The 17684-nt window shown below is 50.8% G+C and overlaps 1 protein-coding gene across 1 annotated transcript in view; it reads left to right on the top strand.

Moving 5' to 3' along the window:
* The window catches only part of CPAMD8 (C3 and PZP like alpha-2-macroglobulin domain containing 8), a 98547-nt gene that overhangs the window by 6677 nt on the left and 74186 nt on the right, over positions 1-17684 (top strand). Inside the window, exons 4-12 of the mRNA XM_060094453.1 lie at positions 3815-3980; positions 4057-4109; positions 7573-7590; positions 8026-8080; positions 9106-9219; positions 10314-10398; positions 12149-12257; positions 14695-14922; positions 17064-17234. Coding sequence (XP_059950436.1) covers positions 3815-3980; positions 4057-4109; positions 7573-7590; positions 8026-8080; positions 9106-9219; positions 10314-10398; positions 12149-12257; positions 14695-14922; positions 17064-17234 — 999 coding nt within the window. The remainder of the gene's footprint in view (positions 1-3814; positions 3981-4056; positions 4110-7572; positions 7591-8025; positions 8081-9105; positions 9220-10313; positions 10399-12148; positions 12258-14694; positions 14923-17063; positions 17235-17684) is intronic.

Here is a 17684-nt window from a genome sequence, read left to right as displayed (position 1 = left end):
GAGCCAGCCCCAGATGTCAACATTTGGAAAACCCTGGATAAATAGGCTAGAGCCACCCTTGCCAGCTTCCTGTGAGCAGATCTGCTTTCTTGTGAATCAGAATGCAGGGCTGCCCTATCCACTGACAGAAGAACTACTTAGGAAAAAAGAAAGCCTCGTATATTTTATTTAGAGAAGTACTTTTAATAAAGCATATTACTTCCCAGAAAGAAAAAAAAAGAAAGAAAGAAACCAGGGCTGCCCCAGCGGGGTTAAGATTATGCTCTGTCCCTAGTCCCCGCACATAAGAAGGCACTCTTCACAGGCTAGATGCTGTGGATTACCAGTAAAGGGCCATATAACTGGGGGAGAAGGGCCGGGGATCCCTGGACTGGAGACTTTCAAAAGGGTCTTGGGATCCTTAGCATTTAGAAGAGCTCTGGATGAGCCTTTCTCAACTTGGGGGGGTGGGGAAGGATGCTCCCCTCCCCCGCCGGGGGACAATGGCAGTGTCTGGAGATATTTCTGGTTATGGTAGCTGGGGGTGAGGGTGCTACTGCCATCTAGTGGATGGAAGCCAGGGATGCTGCTCAACACCCTACAGTGACAGGACGCCCCCTTCCCCGTCACTGCAGAGGATGATTCAGCCCTAAACGTCAGTAGTGCCGAGGTTGAGTTGAGAAACTCTGGTCTGTGGAACCATGGTGTGGGCCTCAGACAAGAGAGAAGCCGCTCTTGTGGGTGTAGGACCCCCCTGCCCGCTACCCCACCCACTCCTCAGCCGTGCCTGCCTTGGGAACCTGAGTGCTTCCTGGTACAGGGTTTGGAAACCCGTGTTGTGGGGACCTAGTGTTGTCACTGACTGCCACTTGCAGGCTCTGCCCAGTCTGTGCCTCGTCCTTCTCATCTGTGCAGCAGCGAGGATGCCGGGAAGAGGCCCTTGATGGAACTTTCAAGAAAGCATACCTAAAAGCTCATGATATTTGTTTTATTCCGATTTTTCAGACTTAACCCGTGCATCTGTGTAACAAATGTCTTAAGCATCTATTCAGTTTCAAGCAGGAAGTTGGCCACATTCCCTGCTCTCAGCCACCAGCCTTATTGGTGATGGGCAAAGGGGTGGGTCAGATAGTAAACCCCCAATTACATAAACATGATCACCTCAGAGAGTAGCAAGTGTCCTATTTTAGGACACTAAATGTTAATCAAATTCTAACATTTTATTTTATTTATTTTTTTGCGGTACGCGGGCCTCTCACCGTTGTGGTCTCTCCCGTTGCGGAGCACAGGCTCCAGACATGCAGGCTCAGCAGCCATGGCTCACGGGCCCAGCCGCTCCGCGGCATGTGGGATCTTCCCGGACCGGGGCACGAACCCGTGTCCCCTGCATTGGCAGGCAGGCTCTCAACCACTGCGCCACCAGGGAAGCCCCTAACATTTTATTTTAAAATGTGTCAGAGAAAGAGAATGGTGAGGAGTGGGGGGTAGAGTCACATCTTATATGGCAGCAGGGCCCCTCTGAGCTGAAACCAGGAGGAACCGACATGCAGGAATTTGGGAGCAGGGCATTCCAGGCAGAGGGAACCACCGGTGCAAAAGCACTGGGGCAGGAAGGAGGCCAAAAGAGGCAGCCAGTGGCCTGGAGTGGAGCCAGCCAGGAGCTCCCATGAATAGTGGGAGGGAGATTTTCACTGTGGAATCAGCCTTCACCTGAATCCCTCTGCTTTGGATGGTTTCCATTTAGGAGAGGAATCGTGATACCTGTCGCCACCAACCATGGGTGTCTATTGTGAGCCATGCCTTTATAGTCCGGATCACCCATCTGCACAACAATACGCCAACTTTGCCTGGCCGGCTCCCTTGCTTGGATCTCGGCCCCCGAGTCCTTGGCTGTCACTGATGCTAAAGGAGCAAATGTGGATCACTGAGATCAGGGGTGGGGATGGGGATCAGCTCAGTCCAGAACCTTCCGGCAAGACCTCTGAGGGCTGGCAGGTGCAGGACCAGGTAGGAACACGACTTTGAGCTGAGACTTGATTGGAAACGGCAGCTCTGCAGCTTTCAAGACCCGGGGCGGGTCACTTCATGTCCCCAGAGGTCACATCTGATCCTTTCTGTTCTCAGGGCAGCTTCTTGGTCCCAGCAGCCACGACCCCCTGCTGGCACACAGCCCCCCCACCTCGCCCGCCAGCTCCTTCCTACCTGTCCATGCCTGCTCCCCTGGGTGGCCTGGGTTTTTTTCCTCCTTGCATGGAGGTCTTTGGCCGATGCTGAGTGGTTTCCAGAAACAAAGGCAGGTAAGGATTTGGGAGTCAAAGTAAGGGGATTATCCTCAAGTTCATCCTAAAGGTTCTCAAGGTTAACTGCAGTTAGGAGGGACCCCAGAGTCCTGAGACGCCCCATCCGGAGGGTGGCAGGTGGGCAGGCAGGCAGGCAGGGTCCCTCTGATGCTGTTCAGAGCAGACGAGAGGCAGCCAGAGACAGGTGCTGGAAGGATGGAGAAGGTCCTGGCATGCCCCGACCTCATCCATAAAATGGGCACACTGGTGTGAGGACTGGTCAGATAATTCACCAGGATACTTAGTATGGTTGCTTGCTGTGATGGTGACGAGGACTTTTTCACCCCTTGAGCAACCACACAGGTGGATGCTGACAAACAACTGGGAGAAGAACACCCCCGCATTTGGATGGTCTTAGGAACAGGTGGTGCTGGAGCTCCCAGTGTGAACTGATGACCACGTAATGTCCACCCGCCAGGCACCCAGGGATGGCCACGAGCATCGCATTCATGACACATGGTCACATCCAGAGTCGTGACTTTTGTTTGCTTTAGTCACAAAAGGAGTTTCTATAGGTTATGACTCACATGCATGGTGTTTTGCTCGTCACTTAAAAAAGAAAAAATGAGGGAATTATATAGGGTAGTTTCCATTCCCTAAATGTTGGAAATTTTGTCCTAGAAGAATTTGAACTCCAGGGTGAATCCTTAAGACTGCAGTGGGTATTTTTTATTTATCCATCTAGGTGGCCAAAACCCCACTTTTTTTTTTTTTTTTTACCACTTAACACCATTTTAAAGTGGACAGTTCAGTGACATTTAGAACATTCACACTGTTGTGCAACCACCACCCCTATCTAGTTCCAGAACATTTTCATTACCCCAGAAGGGAGCCCCATCCCCATGAGCTGTCACTCCCCATTCCCCATCTCCCTCCAGCTCCTGGTACCCACTAATCTGCTTTCTGTCTCTACAGATTTGCCTATTGTGGACATTTCATATAAACGGGATTGTATAATGTGTGTGCAGTGTTTACAGTGCGACAAAGCACAGAGGCATATACATTATATACATATATGAAATATGAAAATATACATATGCATACATGTATTCATATGTATATATGTATATGAAGGGACTAGGGTCTCCATACCTCCCAGCTTACCAGCTATGACTGCATTTGGGTAAGATGGGAGATAATTCTTGTAGCTCTACAGGGATGAGAATATCTTTGCAAGCTTGCAGTGTCAGGAGAGGAGAAGGCTCTGTCTTGTCAAGCTACACCAGTGTTTCTCATTCTCAGCGCTGCTGACAGCCGTCCTGTGCATCACAGGGTCTTGAACAGCATCCCTGGCCTCCACCCACCAGATGCCCAGTAGCGCCTGCTCCCCGAAGCTGTGACCCCCAGAAAAATCTCCAGAAACTGCTGAGTGTCCCCTGGGTGCACAGTTGCCCCTGGGTGTGCTCCCCTTCCCTAGACCTCCATGCTGCTTTCACAATACCTGGGTACCTTCCAGGGTGACACCCCCTGCCCAAAGCTCTGTGCTGTGCCTGCAGGTGCCCACAGGCCTCTGGGGCCAGGCCCTCCTGAAGGTGTGGGGCCATGGTTGGTGGGCAGAGGAGGGCCCCTTCTTCCACAACCAGACTTCAGTGACTGTGGACAGCCGGGGAGCCTCCGTGTTCATCCAGACCGACAAGCCGGTGTACAGGCCCCAGCACCGAGGTGGGTGGCCGGTGTGCGCCGGGGGGAGGGCCAGCCATGGCCTGGAGCTGCCACATGCCTATCTCCTTTCCTCCAGTGCTCATCAGCATCTTCACTGTCACTCCAGACCTGAGGCCCGTCAGCGAGAAGGTGAGATTGGCTTCTAAAACCGTGGGCCCGGAACATACCCACCTGGGTTCGGCCTGGCCAGGGCCACCATCCACAACTGGCCTTTCCCCCTGCCTCTTCCAATTTCTACCTCCATTCTCGGTTTCTTCCTGGGGCTCCACGTCCCTTGGGGGACCCAGGGGAAGTTCTATGTGACAAGAGCGCTTGTGGGCATGCTTCCTCCGCAAGGGGCACCAGTGGTCCCCGCAGTGGCCAGTACCCCTCTGTGCGGGGTTGGGGCCGTGGTCCATCATTTAAAATCTTAATAGCCCTACATTTATTTAACGTTTATTAGAAAGAAAATATAATTACCACTTAAAACCCACCGTTTCTCCTTCAAAATACATACACTCACATAAAAAGGCATTGATTTTCTCTTAATTTTTATTTGGAAATAACTTCAAATGTACAGAAAAGTTGGAAGAAAGTCACAGAGAACTTCCCATAGGCCCTTCATGGAGCCCAGGGATGGGCAAACTTCCTGTAAAGGGCCAGGTAGTAGGTATGTTTGGGTCTGCCAGTCAGAGGGATTCTGTCACAACTTGAATGGACTCAGCTACAGACAACACGTGAATGAATGAGTGTGCCTGGGTGCCAATAAAGCTTATTTACACAAACAGGCAGAGGGCCGGATTTAGCACAAGGGTCATAGTTGGCCAAGCTCTGATCAGGAACAGAGGTTCTCAAACTGGAGTGTGCAGCAGAACCACCTGGAGGGCTTGTTCACATACAAGTTATTGGGCCCTCCCCAGAATTTTTGATTCAGGAGCTTCCTTGATGGGCCCCAAGGATCTGTATTTCTAACAAGTTCCTGGTTTCTGCTGCTGCTCTGGGGAACCCACTTTGAGAACCACATATCTAGGTTCACCAATTACCAAACATTTTATTATATTTATGTGCTTTCTCTCTGTGTGTGTATATACATATATGTACATATACCTGCATTGTATGTATATATGTATATGTACATATATAGTTTTAAAATTATTTTAGTGATAAATCATTTGAGAATAATTTGCAGATATCACATCTCTTTGTCCCCGAACACTTCCTGTATCCTTTAAGAACAGAACATTCTTTCATACAACTAGAGTACAATCATTACATTTAGGAATTTTGACATCAGTACAATAATATTATCTAATACAGAGTCCATATTGTTCCAGTAATGTCCCTTATAGCATGTTTGTTTGCTGGTCCAGGACCTAGTCTCTGACGACGTGTCGAATTTAGTCGTCATGTCTCTCGCATCCTTTACTCTGAATCAGCTCCTCAGCCTTTGCCTGTGTTTCATGACATTGACATTTTTGGAGACTCCAGGCGGTTGTTTTGAATGGTGCTCCCCAGCGGGCTGGTCTTCTGGCTTGTTCTCTGCGATCAGGTTCAAGTTGTGTGTCATGGGGGAGGATCCACGGGAGCCGTGGTGGTCCTCCCCAGTGTGTTGTATCCCGAGGTACCTGACGGTAGTTCAGATAGAGTCTGCCTGGTTTCTCCCCGCAAAGGTCACTGTTTCCCCTTTGTAATCAGTAAGTAATCTGTGGGGGACACTTGAGACTGTGTGGACACCCTGTTACCAGTCACCATGATCACCCGCTAGTTCTAGCCTCCACAGATGAGTTCAGAATTACATGAATCAAAACTTGCTACGATGCTTGCAAAGTGGTGATTTTTCCAACTCTGTTGCTTCTGTATTTATTAGTTGGCATTCTGCTGCAAAGAGGCGCTTTCAGAAGGAAAGAGATTGTAAAGGAAGAGATTTAAGTAAACTGTACATATCTAGAGCAAAGATGGGAACGCAGTCTGGGGTGACTTCAGTTGAGGGGTCCCTGAGGGGTCACGTGTATGGTGCTTACGGCGTGCCAGGCGCCGTTCTAACACTTGGGGCACATGATTGAGCAGAGCAGACCCAGACCCCACTCCAGGGGGCTCATTCTGGAAAATAATCCTGCAAAGTTCCCCAGTGGGCCCCAGCCTAGAAGCACAGTTCCATTGGGTACATGCAGCGTTTTCTTAACTTTCACCAGCCTGAGTTTCCACATTACTTTTTTTTTTTTTTTTTTTTGCGGTACGCGGGCCTCTCACTGTTGTGGCCTCTCCCGTTGCGGAGCACAGGCTCTGGACGCACAGGCTCTGGACGCGCAGGCTCAGCGGCCATGCCTCACGGGCCCAGCCACTCCGCGGCATGTGGGATCTTCCCGGACGGGGGCACGAACCCGTGTCCCCTGCATCGGCAGGAGGACCCTCAACCACTGCGCCACCAGGGAAGCCCTCCACATTACTTTTTTCATTGGATCTTTGAATTCACTTGCCCACGTTTTTGACGCAGCCTTGCAAACTCACCTCAGTGCCTGAGGTCCTTCTGCCAAAGGAAGGCTTCGTACCCAACTGCCCCCTCTTGGTGGACATTTGCTTGTTTCCAGGTTTTGGTCATTGTCAGAAATGCTGCCATGATTTTTTTTATGCTCAAACCTTTTCCACTGGTGTGTCCTTCCTTAGGCTCAGCTGGACCCCAGGAGTGGGATACTGAGGTCCACGGCCAGGGAGGTGTTGAAGGTCCCAAACGTGTATGTTTCTGAGCGGATGGTGCTGAGTCCCTGTGCCCAGTTGTTTTAGGGGGTCGTCTGCCCACAGCCTTCCCCAGAGAGGGGGCAAGTTGTGCAAGCAGTTGACCTTCACTGGAGTCAGTGTTGACTGTTCAGTTTGACATTGATGGAGCTAGAAGCCGGGCTCCAGGCAGGTGCTGGGGGTTCAGGGATGAAAGTATGCATTCCAGACCTTCAAGGAACCTGGAATGATCCCTTGAAAAAACAACCCAGCTGCAACATGGGAGGGCTGCCTGGAGGAGCTGTCCCTGGTTGGGGCGTGTGGGAGTCTGGAGAGGAGGGCAGGGCTGTGATGGGGAGCCAGGAACACAGAGGTCCTGGATGGGGCTCGGCCACCCTCATTGCTGGTGGCCACTGTATGAGTTTGTTCAGCGACTTAAAGGGCAGAAATGTATTCTTTCCAAGTTCTGGAGGCCAGAAGTCTAAGATCAAGGTGGGGGCAGAATTGGTTCCTTCCAGGGACCATGAAGGAGGGATTTGTTCCAGGTCTCCCTCCTTGGCTTGTAGCTGGCCATCTTCTCTCTGTGTCTTCATATTGTCTTCCCTCTATGCACATCTGTGTCCAAATTTCCCCTTCTTATGACACCAGTCCTATTGGACTGGGACCTATGCTAGGGACCTTATTTTAACTAATCACCACTATCAAGACCCGTCTCCAAATACAGTCACATTCTGAGACACTGAGCGTGAGGACATCAACATGTGAATTTTGGGAGGAGGGGGACACCATTCAACCCATTACAGAACCTGTGCCTGTCCCGAGGGATGAACACTTAGCATGCACGGAGGGCTCGGGTCTTATGGGAGGGTTTGCTCACTGCCTCTGTCTGTCTCTGTTGCAGCTGGAAGCTTATGTCCTGGTGAGTGGCCTGCCCCTCCACAGCTGGCTCAGAGACAGTTAGCCCGCTCTCTGCAAGACCTGGTCTGTCTTTGCCTAACACCGACCCTCTGGTTTGATCCCTGCCTGCCTCGGCACCCCATAGACTGGGACCCGGTCCATCCCGATCCCTGGGTCCACCCTGGAATAAGCTGAGCGTGTGTCTGTCCATCTCTTTGTAGATTTGCATGCAGCTCCCTAGGAGGAGGCAGGCCGGCCCTTTCCGCCACCTTGTCCTCAGACAAGTCCCTTCTATGCCCCGAGCTTCTGTTGGCTTCATGTAAATAGCTAATCTTGGGGCCTCACTTGTCCTGCCCTCCTCACTTGTCCTGCCCTAGAGAGCAGGCTTGGAAGGTCCGTATGCACATGGGGCACACACAGGCTGCCTTGAGGTTACTGTGCATCCGTCCCCCTGCAGGACCCCCGGGGCTCACGGATGATGGAGTGGAGACACTTGCGGCCCTTATGCTGTGGTAAGTCTCTCTTCTCATCCTCTCTCCTAATTCCTTCTGTGGTTTGGGGGCTGCACCTTTGGGTGGCAGATGTGATACACCTTCCAAGAAAATAGAATGTGCTCTGTCTGGGCACCTGCCGCTCCTTCCCCGCAGCGTTTGGACCCTCCGCCCACATTTCTCTGTGCCTGGGATCCCAGCTGGGGATCCTCCTATAACTTGAGATCTTTCTGGAATATCAGGGCCTTGTTTGTTGGCACCCCCCCACCTTCCTCCTGCTGCAGACCTTCCTTGTCCTCATCCCCAACCCAACACGAGACAGTTCTTTTCCAGCTAGGAGTCAGAAGACTTTGCTTCGACTGAGGAGCTGGCATTTTTTTCTTTCTCTATGACAATAAGGGCCATGTAATTGACATCTCCCTTTGTGCTTTGGCCCTAAGGGAAGTGGAGTCCTGGGAGAGGGGAGCTGTAGGTGGGATTTGGGGAGACTGAGGACAGCTGTACACCCTTGACCTGGGAAATGCACAGACATGACAGACCCCTGAGTCCTGCTCGGGGGCTCCTGGCCCCCGCATGCCTCTGTGAACCAGACACAGAGAATGGGGTCTCTAGCCGACGTGTGGGCCATGGTGGTTTGTGCAGGTCTCCTGGCCTGGCCTTGACCCCTCTCCATGTCCATTTCCCTCTTCCTGATTCTGAGATGCCTAGAGAGGGCTGCCAAGTAGGGACAGGGCTTGTGTGATTCTCTGTCACCAAGGGAACGACTCGGGTGGGGAGCAGAGCTGCCTGCCCCTGGACTTGGCCTCAGGGGTCCCCCAGGAGCCCAAGGTGCACTATCTCGCTGCTTCCCCTTCAGACTGCAGAGGTGCTTGTTCTGCTCAAATCCCTGCCAGCCTCAGGTGGCTTCTGGCTTCCCCGAGGGACTGCTCGGCCAGGGGGAGGCGCAGGGTCCCCGGGGCGCCTCTGCCCTGACCTCACCTCCAGATGCCAGGCCCTCTGCCCGCTCACTTGCCCCAGGATGAGGGGGGGCGTCTCTCTTCACACAGGCATCACCAACATGACCTTCCCCTTGTCTGACCAGCCGGTACTGGGAGAATGGTTCGTTTTTGTCGAAATGCGAGGCCACGTGTACAACAAGTCCTTTGAAGTTCAAAAGTATGGTAAGTCAGAGAATCTTAGGGCCCTAGGATTTCAGGTCTCGGAGAAACCACAGCCCTAGTGACAACACACATGACAAGGGGGAAGATGGCAGGAGCCTCATTCACTGAGGGCTCAGCAGGGCCAGGCACGATATGGTCCTTTGTCATGTCCTTTAAAAAAAATTGTAAAATATATGACTTCATATGAGTAGAATCGTAAGGTATTTGTCTTTTTGTGAGTAGCTTATTTCACGGAGCGTAATGTCCTCAAGGTTCATCCATGTTGCAGCATGTGTCCGAATGTCCTTCCTTTTTAAGGTTGTCACTTCCTTTTGTTCTTTCATCCTTGTCCTGAACCTATGAGGTATCTCCATTTTACAGATGGGGAAACTGAGACTGAGAGAGCTGTTAAGGAAACTGCTCAGGTAATAAGAGCTGGGGAATGAACCTGGGCCAGAGCCACATACTCTGCTTCTGTGCTAAAATTCTCCCTGATGGGGTCAAGGATTTCTCTTCCTTTCACGAGGCAGGTCTTGGAAGGAAAATCCTTAGAGGTCAGGGTTATGGGTTGCAAGCAACAGAAGCCTGGTGCAGACCCAGTAAGCAAAAGGAAAGGGTTATAGGCTCGTGTAACAAGCTCTCAGGACCAGAGTCTTCATGTTTCCTCCATTCTGCTCCTTGGTGTCCATCTTTCCGTGAGCTGTGCAGGAGGACGAGATGGCTGGATGTGCCCAGGGCAGCAAAGAGTGACCTTTTCCAGCTGCAAGCACCCTCAGGATGCCCCTGACGGGTTCAGAAGCCTGGCTACTTGTGCACCCCTGGGATGGGCTGGAATTGGCTGCACTCAGTTCAGGTGGCCTAAAACTGATGATACATGGTCCCCTGAGAAAAACGAAGTGCTGGTCCCCCAAAGATAGGAAATAGATGTGGCCCGCAAAATCCCCAGAGAGCTGCCTGTGCTCAACAACGGGTGATGTGGATTTCTATGGTGTCAGCAGCATAGAAACCCCAGAGTTGGCTTTGTGTTCCTCCCTCCCACATCTCCAGTACCCTTCTGGGGCCACCCCAGAGGTGGAAGCCACCCTGCCTCCCTCCTCTCTGCTCTCTCCCTTCAGTGTTGCCGAAGTTTGAGCTCCTTATTGACCCGCCCCGATATATCCAGGACCTGGACACTTGTGAGACTGGCACTGTGCGGGCCAGGTGAGAAAGAGGCGGCCACTGTTGGTGAGCCCTTCCCACTGTGGGCACGCCCCTCCCCTAGGACCCACCCCTTCCCAGGCAATGCTCCTTCCCTAGGACACGCCCCTCCTCCAGGGCACACCCATTCTCCTTAGGACTTGCTCCTCCCCTAGTACTTGCCCCTCCCCAGGGAAGCCCCTGCCCCTAGGACATGGCCCTCCCCTAGGGCATGCCCTTCCCCAGGGCACACCCCCCAGGCCATGCCCCTTACCCTGCGGGCAGCATCCACAGCCAGTGGGCTGACCTACAGCCAGTGGGCTGACCCGCCTAATGACCAGGCTGTTGACGGAGCCCGATGTGAGGGTCGACCAGAGGGAGTCAAGAGGCTCTGTCCCTTTCTGGGGCCCCTGGGAGAGCCCTACATGGTCCGTGTCCCTGCCCCATCTCTGCCACCTGCCGGAGGTTGTGGCTGAGACTTCTCCCTCGTGTGTCACCCCTGGCTGTGTGTGTTTTAAAATCCAGAGACGTGGTGGATACACACATTTTTTTAAACATCTTTATTGGAGTATAATAGCTTTACATTGTTGTGTTAGTTTCTGCTGTATAACAAAGTGAATCAGCTATGCGTGTACATATATCCCCTCCCTCTTGCGTCTCCCTCCCACCCTCCCTATCCCACCCCTCTAGGTGGTCACAAAGCATGGAGCTGATCTCCCTGTGCTATGTGGCTGCTTCCCACTAGCTATCTATTTTACATTTGGTAGTGTATATATGTCCATGCCACTCTCTCACTTCGTCCCAGCTTAGCCTTCCCCCTCCCCGTGCATGTCCTCAGGTCCATTCTCTATGTCTTCGTCTTTATTCCTGTCCTGCCCCTAGGGTCATCAGGACCTTTTTTTTTTTTTTTTAGATTCCATATATATGTGTTAGCATACGGTATTTGTTTTTCTCTTTCTGACTTACTTCACTCTGTATGACAGACTCTAGGTCCATCCACCTCACTACAAATAATTCAATTTCGTGTCTTTTTATGGCTGAGTAATATTCCATTGTATATATGTGCCACATCTTCTTTATCCATTCATCTGTTGATGGACACTTAGGTTGTTTCCATGTCCTGGCAACTGTAAATAGTGCTGCTGGATACACACATTTTATAGTCTAGAAAATACTATCAAAATTCTGGGTGTTATTTTTTAAATTTTACTCCCATTTTGCCCCCATTTTGCCCCTGTGTCCCAGTAAGCAGGTGTCTCCACTGCATCAGGCATGATATACATATATTTAAGTATTTTACTAACATCCCTGAGAGGATGGTTTTATTCTCATTCTCCCGGTGAGGAAACCAAAGCTCCGAGAGGTCAGATCTCTGGTTCAAAGTTGAACTCCCTGGGCACTTAAGCCCAGCCAGGCTTTCCTGTTGTCCACGGTTGCTCGATCCTCTGGGCTGCCTTGCTCCAATGTGTGGCCAACCTCAGTGGTTGTCTCGTATACCCTGCTGCTTTGGTCCAGAGTTCCTCTCTGACCCTTGGTCTCTTTTTCTGTCCAACATGAGGCTTGGTGAAGAGGATCACAGGGCCCTGACATGATCCGTCCTTACTCAGGGCTACAGGGAGGGCTGTAAGGATGGAATGTAGGATGGGAAGCATCCCTGGATTAGCCACTGTACCACTGATCACATCTTGTGGGGCCTGGCCTTCCTGAAACTGACCCCTCCCCCGCTGTCCCCTGGGCATCTCCTGCTTGTGAAACCTTTGTCCTTTCGTTCCAGGTATACCTTTGGGAAACCTGTCTCGGGGACTTTAACCATCAACATGACTGTAAATGGTGTGGGGTACTACAGCCAGGAGGTGGGGCGCCCCATCCTTAGGACCACCAAGGTGAGGAGCAGGAACCCCGACCCACTCGGTGGGTCCCTTCCCACCAGCTTCAGTTCTGTGATCGTCCATTTTATTTTGCTTTCCAAAACAGTTTAGATGGTGGGGATATTCTGATGATAAAATTCCTGCAGGCTGAACATAGAGGCTAGAACATATAAAAAAGAAGTATTAAAGTCGACTTGTCCTCTGATAGGCAGACACAGCCACTATTGGTATTTTGATGTGTTTCCTCTTAGGATGTTGTGTGTAAAGTTAAAAAAAAAGTTTTCTTGAGACATAATGCACATATCATATAATTCAAATCCCCATATAGAATGTACAAGTCGGTGGTTTTTAGTATATTACAGAGTTGTACAACCACCACCATACAGTTTTAGAATATTTCTGCTAACCGTCCCCCCACCCCCGCCAATCTCTCACATCCTTTTGCAGTTAAGCCCTGTTTGCATCTCCAGCCCCTGGCAACCACTTACTTACATGCTTTGTCTCTGTGGATTTCTGGACATTTCATATAAATGGAATCATGCATCACGTGACCTTTTGTGTCTGGTTTCTTTCACTCAGCCTGATGTTTTCAAGGTTCATCCACATTGTATTGTGTGTAGGTACTTCATCCTTTTTTATGGCTGAGTAATATTCCGCTGCATGGTTGGACCACATTTTGTTTATCTATTCATTAGTTGATGGACATTTGAGTTGTTTCTACTTTTCGGCTATTATGGATGATGCTATGAACATTCATGTACAAGTTTTTGTGTGGCCAGATGTTTTCATTTCTCTTGGATTTGGAATCCCTGGGTTGTATGGTGTGCAATTAAATGAAGACTGCCCAAACAAGAACAATCAAAGGCTATTTATTCGAAGCTTTCAGCAAGGGAGTCAGCCACCATCACCTGTGTCTGGCAGAGACTCAAAGGCAGGTGGAGAAGTGGGAAGGCTTTATAGTGAAAGAACGGGAAGGCTTCCAGTGTGCCATGATGGGAAGCTATTGGTGTGCAGAAGTCATGGGCAGGTAACTAGAAGCAGGCATCCAAAGTGATTGACGAGGGGTGCATATTTGGCTTTTTCCAATTGGTCCTAAGATGGAAGTGGGAACCAAAATCAGAAAAAATGTCAGTTATTAATCTGGTCCTGGCCATTTGGGGCTTGTTGTTACGGGGGTTATTGTTTGGTTGCTATTGAGATAGGGGTCTGACTGCTTACAAGTCTGACTTATAGATACAGTTGGCCCTCCCATGTCTGAGGATTCTGCATCCCAGGATCCCAGATTGAAACTCTTTGAAGTTGGTTGAATCCGCAAATGCGGAACCGCGAATACGGACAGCCAACTGTAATGGGTTGGCTTTCTTGCTGGTGCCTGCAGAGTGTGGGTCTGAGTTCTCTTTTTTTCTGTATTATCTGGCCCTGGTCCATTTGTATATTCAGTCTCTCAGTGGTGTCTCTATGTTTAGTTGTTTGAAGAACTCCCAGACTGTTTTCCAAAGTGGCTGCATGATTTCACGTTCCCGTGCGTGTAAAGTTTTATAACCTGGTTTTTGTTTTTCTTTTTCAACTTAACATTAAGTTGTGAGTGTGCTACTATGTAACATACAAACACATCTTGGAGATTCTGTGCCCCTGTAGGCATTAAACCCTGTCAGCGCCACCTCCTTCCCATTTCCACCCGAAGCTACTTCTTCATCCCTTTGCCGCCTGGGATGTGTCCCCCCTCTCTGTTCCTGAGGCTTCTCTTCTGTGGAGTAGACACCCTGGCCCCTCACCTCTTTCATGCCTGGTGTTGGTGCCCTTGGTATCCTAGCCATTGTCCCTGGAGGCTGCCCCTGGTGGCCCTTGCCTTAATTTTCTCCTTTACTGAGTAATTCACTCCACAACTGTTTGTGGATGTGGATTATTTGCCAGCCTCTGCCCCCAGGTCCTGAGATAGGGGTTGATTGAGGGGGTTCTGTACTCCAGGCGTGGGAGGCGAGCCAGTGCTCCAGAGTGTGGCTGACCAGGTTCAAGTCCCTGCCTGCAGTCTGGCCCAAGGGGTTGTCTCACCTTCTGCCCAAGGAGCTGACTCCCTTCCTCCTGGGACATAATGCATGTCCAGCCAGGGATTCAGTCCCCATGCAGCTACTCACGGCATAGGTTGGGTGGGTCACCGAGTGTCCCCCTGGCCCTCCAAGCCACCAGAGCCACCTACTTTTTTTAAAATATTTATTTATTTGGCTGCACCTGGTCTTAGTTGCGGCACACGGGATCTTCGTTACGGCATGTGGGATCTGGTTCTCTGACCAGGGATCGAACCTGGGCCCCCCAGATTGGGAGCATGCAGTCTTAACCGTTGGACCGCCAGGGAAGTCCCCAGAGTCACCTACTTGAGCTCTGTGCTTGCGAGTCGTCTCTCAAAGCCACTCCAGCTCCCTGCGAGCACGACCTGTGTGTTTCCCGCCTCCAGATCCACGGCTCCCAGGACTTCAACATCTGCGTGAAGGACATGATCCTGGCTGATGTCCCTGAGCACTTCCGGGGCACCGTCAGCATCTGGGCCATGGTGACCAGCACGGACGGTAGCCAACAGGTGGCTTTTGATGACTCCACCCCCGTCCAGAAACAGCTGGTGGATGTCCGGTACTCCAAAGACACCAGGAAGCAGTTTAAGCCGGGTCTGTCCTATGTGGGGAAGGTAAGCCCTGGGCATGGTGCCCAGCAGGGGCTGTCAAGGTCACAGGCTCTTTGCTGCCTCCCAGCCCAGCTCCTGCCCAAGGACCACTGTGTAACCACTGCAGTGCATGCCGTGGGCCCCACAGCCGTGACTTGGCTGAATACTACACCGTTTGATTATGCCAGCAGAACTTTTGCCCTCTTGGGATCAAGGGACTGCTTTGCTGAGTGTGATGAGAGCTGATACCCAGGGCAGGGGACACTGGACATTCTGCTCCACCTAAAAGCATGGTTTACTTTAATCCACATAGTTAGACATTCCCGTACCTAGAGCGTTAAACCAGGATGCTACGTATCCACTTATTATTATTATTTTTTAACATCTTTATTGGAGTATAATTACTTTACAATTGTGTGTTAGTTTCTGCTTTATAACAAAGTGAGTCAGCTATACATATACATATATCCCCATATTTCCTCCCTCTTGCATCTCCCTCCCATATACACTACCAAACGTATCCACTTATTAAATCACCTTCCTTAACTGGGTTGACTTTATCTCTGGATGACTTAATAGCTAAGTCCCTGAAAGGCAGATCCCCGTCCCTGAGACAGACTGACTCAGATCCCCTGTGGGGAACAGCATTTTGAACAAGCCCCCATCTCCCTCCCACCCACCACACCATTTTTTCTACACAGTAAAGTTTGAGGTGACTAGAAATTCGAGATCCTTATCCTAATTGCTGAACTGGGGCGTCTGTTTCAATTGCAGCTGGGGGAGTCAAGGCCAGTGCAGCCTAGCATCACCTCAGGGGGAAGCTGGCCATGCCCTCTAACCCCTGCCTCTGCCCAGCACCCACACCCCTGTACCCTTTTATGTTCCATGGGTCACCCATAGGATCCTAGCAGTCTGTCCTCATGCTGTGTCCTGCTTCTCCTGCTCTGCTCTGGGACCTCTGTTTTCTCCTCCATGATGAGATCTCAGCTCCCACTGTCCCACACACAGAGACATGGCTTGTGTGCCCCTGGCTTTGAGGGTACCAGCTTGAGTAGAAGCTAAGGCACCATGTGCAGGGTCAGATTGTGTATGAAGAAGGGGCTTGGAGCTGTCCATTCAGTGAAAGGGGAGCATTTCACCTACACCTAAGAAATTTTCTACTGTCTGCCTTAAAGAACGGAGCTGAAGCTGATCACCCCATCACCAGCTACCTACACAGTTGAGGGGTGCTCCAGGGTCCTTCAGGAACCACTGACCGTATTTCTTCACAATATCTGAACCCCTCATTCTGACTGCCTTTTCTACCTGCCTGAATGAGTGAGGTCTGAGAGTCACGTGGAACTGTCCATGGCATTGCCCGCCCCATTCCTACCTGGCTGTGGCACCAGGAGAATGGCTGGCATGTGGTGATTTGTGCCTTGTGACTTCTTTGCCAAGTCTAAGGTCATAAAAGTTTTCCCCTATGTTATCTTTGAAGTGTTTTGTAGTTCTAGCCATTACATTTAGGTCTCTGATCCATTTTGAGTTAATTTTGGTATATGGTGTGAGGTAGGGGTTCAACTGCATTCTTTTGCATGTGGAGATCCAGTTGTCCCAGAACGACTAGTTGAAGGAATTGTTCTTTCCCCATTGAATGGTCTTGGCACCCTTGTCGTAAATCAATTGACTATAATCTTTTTCTTTTCTTTTTTTTGCTGTGCCACTCGGCATGCAGGATCTTAGTTCCCTGAGCAGGAATTGAACCTATGCCCCCTGCAGTGGAAGCATGGAGTCCTAACCACTGGACTGCCAGAGAATTCCTCCTCACCATATTTTAATCTTATTTTTTTGAATCAATTGACTATAGATGGGTGGATTTATATCTGGACTCTCTTTTCTTCTGCTCCACTGGTCTGCATATCTGTCCTTGTACCAGTATCACGTGTCTTGATTACTGTACCTTTGTAGTAAGTTTTGAAATTGGGATGTATGAGTTCTTGGTTCTTTTTCAGGATTGCTTTGGCTGTTTGGGGCCACTTGCAATTCCGTATGAATTTTAACATTAGATTGTTGATTGCTGCAAGGAAGCTGGCTGGGAGTCTGCTGGGGGATTGGGTTGAATCTATAGATCTGTTTGGGAAGTGTTGCCACCCTAACCACGTTGAATCATTGGTGACTCCTTCCAGGTGGAACTGTCCTACCCAGACGGCAGCCCGGCTGAGGGGGTAACGGTCCAGATCAGGGCAGAGCTGACGCCGAAGGACAACATATACACCACCGAGTCTGTGTCCCGGGGTGGGCTGGTAGGGTTTGAAATCCCCTCCATCCCTGTGTCAGCCCAACACGTGTGGCTGGAGGTGGGTGAGTCACCTAGACCCTTGTCATTCAGCCAGCAGGCATGGATTTGGTCCCTCCTCCAGGCCATGCTCGGGCACTGGGCCAGTGGACCTGGGTCTTGCCCCTGCCCTGAGGGAGTTCAAAGTCTGATGGGGGAGGCTGATAGTGAGTCAGATAACCCAACCACCCCAGAGTGAGGTGGGAGGCTGAGAAGAGATGAGGGTGCCTGGCTCCTGTGAGGGGATCTTCCCAGGTGGACTCCTGACAAGGGGGAGGTTCAGCCAGGCTGCTTCCAGGAAGGTGGAACAGCATATGCAGAGCCCCAGAGGCCCACAGTCCTAGTGTAATTGGATCCTGCAAATGCCCAGCTAGCCAAGCCATTTCAAGAAGATATGGAAGAGGGAGCCAGTGGGGCTTCCCCTCACCTCACAGGGGTGCTCAGGGCTTACCCAGAAGGCATTCTGTCACTC

This window comes from Mesoplodon densirostris, chromosome 3, assembly GCF_025265405.1.
Source record: "Mesoplodon densirostris isolate mMesDen1 chromosome 3, mMesDen1 primary haplotype, whole genome shotgun sequence".
In the NCBI taxonomy this organism is placed as follows: domain Eukaryota; kingdom Metazoa; phylum Chordata; class Mammalia; order Artiodactyla; family Ziphiidae; genus Mesoplodon; species Mesoplodon densirostris.
This window is presented reverse-complemented; position numbering and strand designations above follow the sequence as displayed.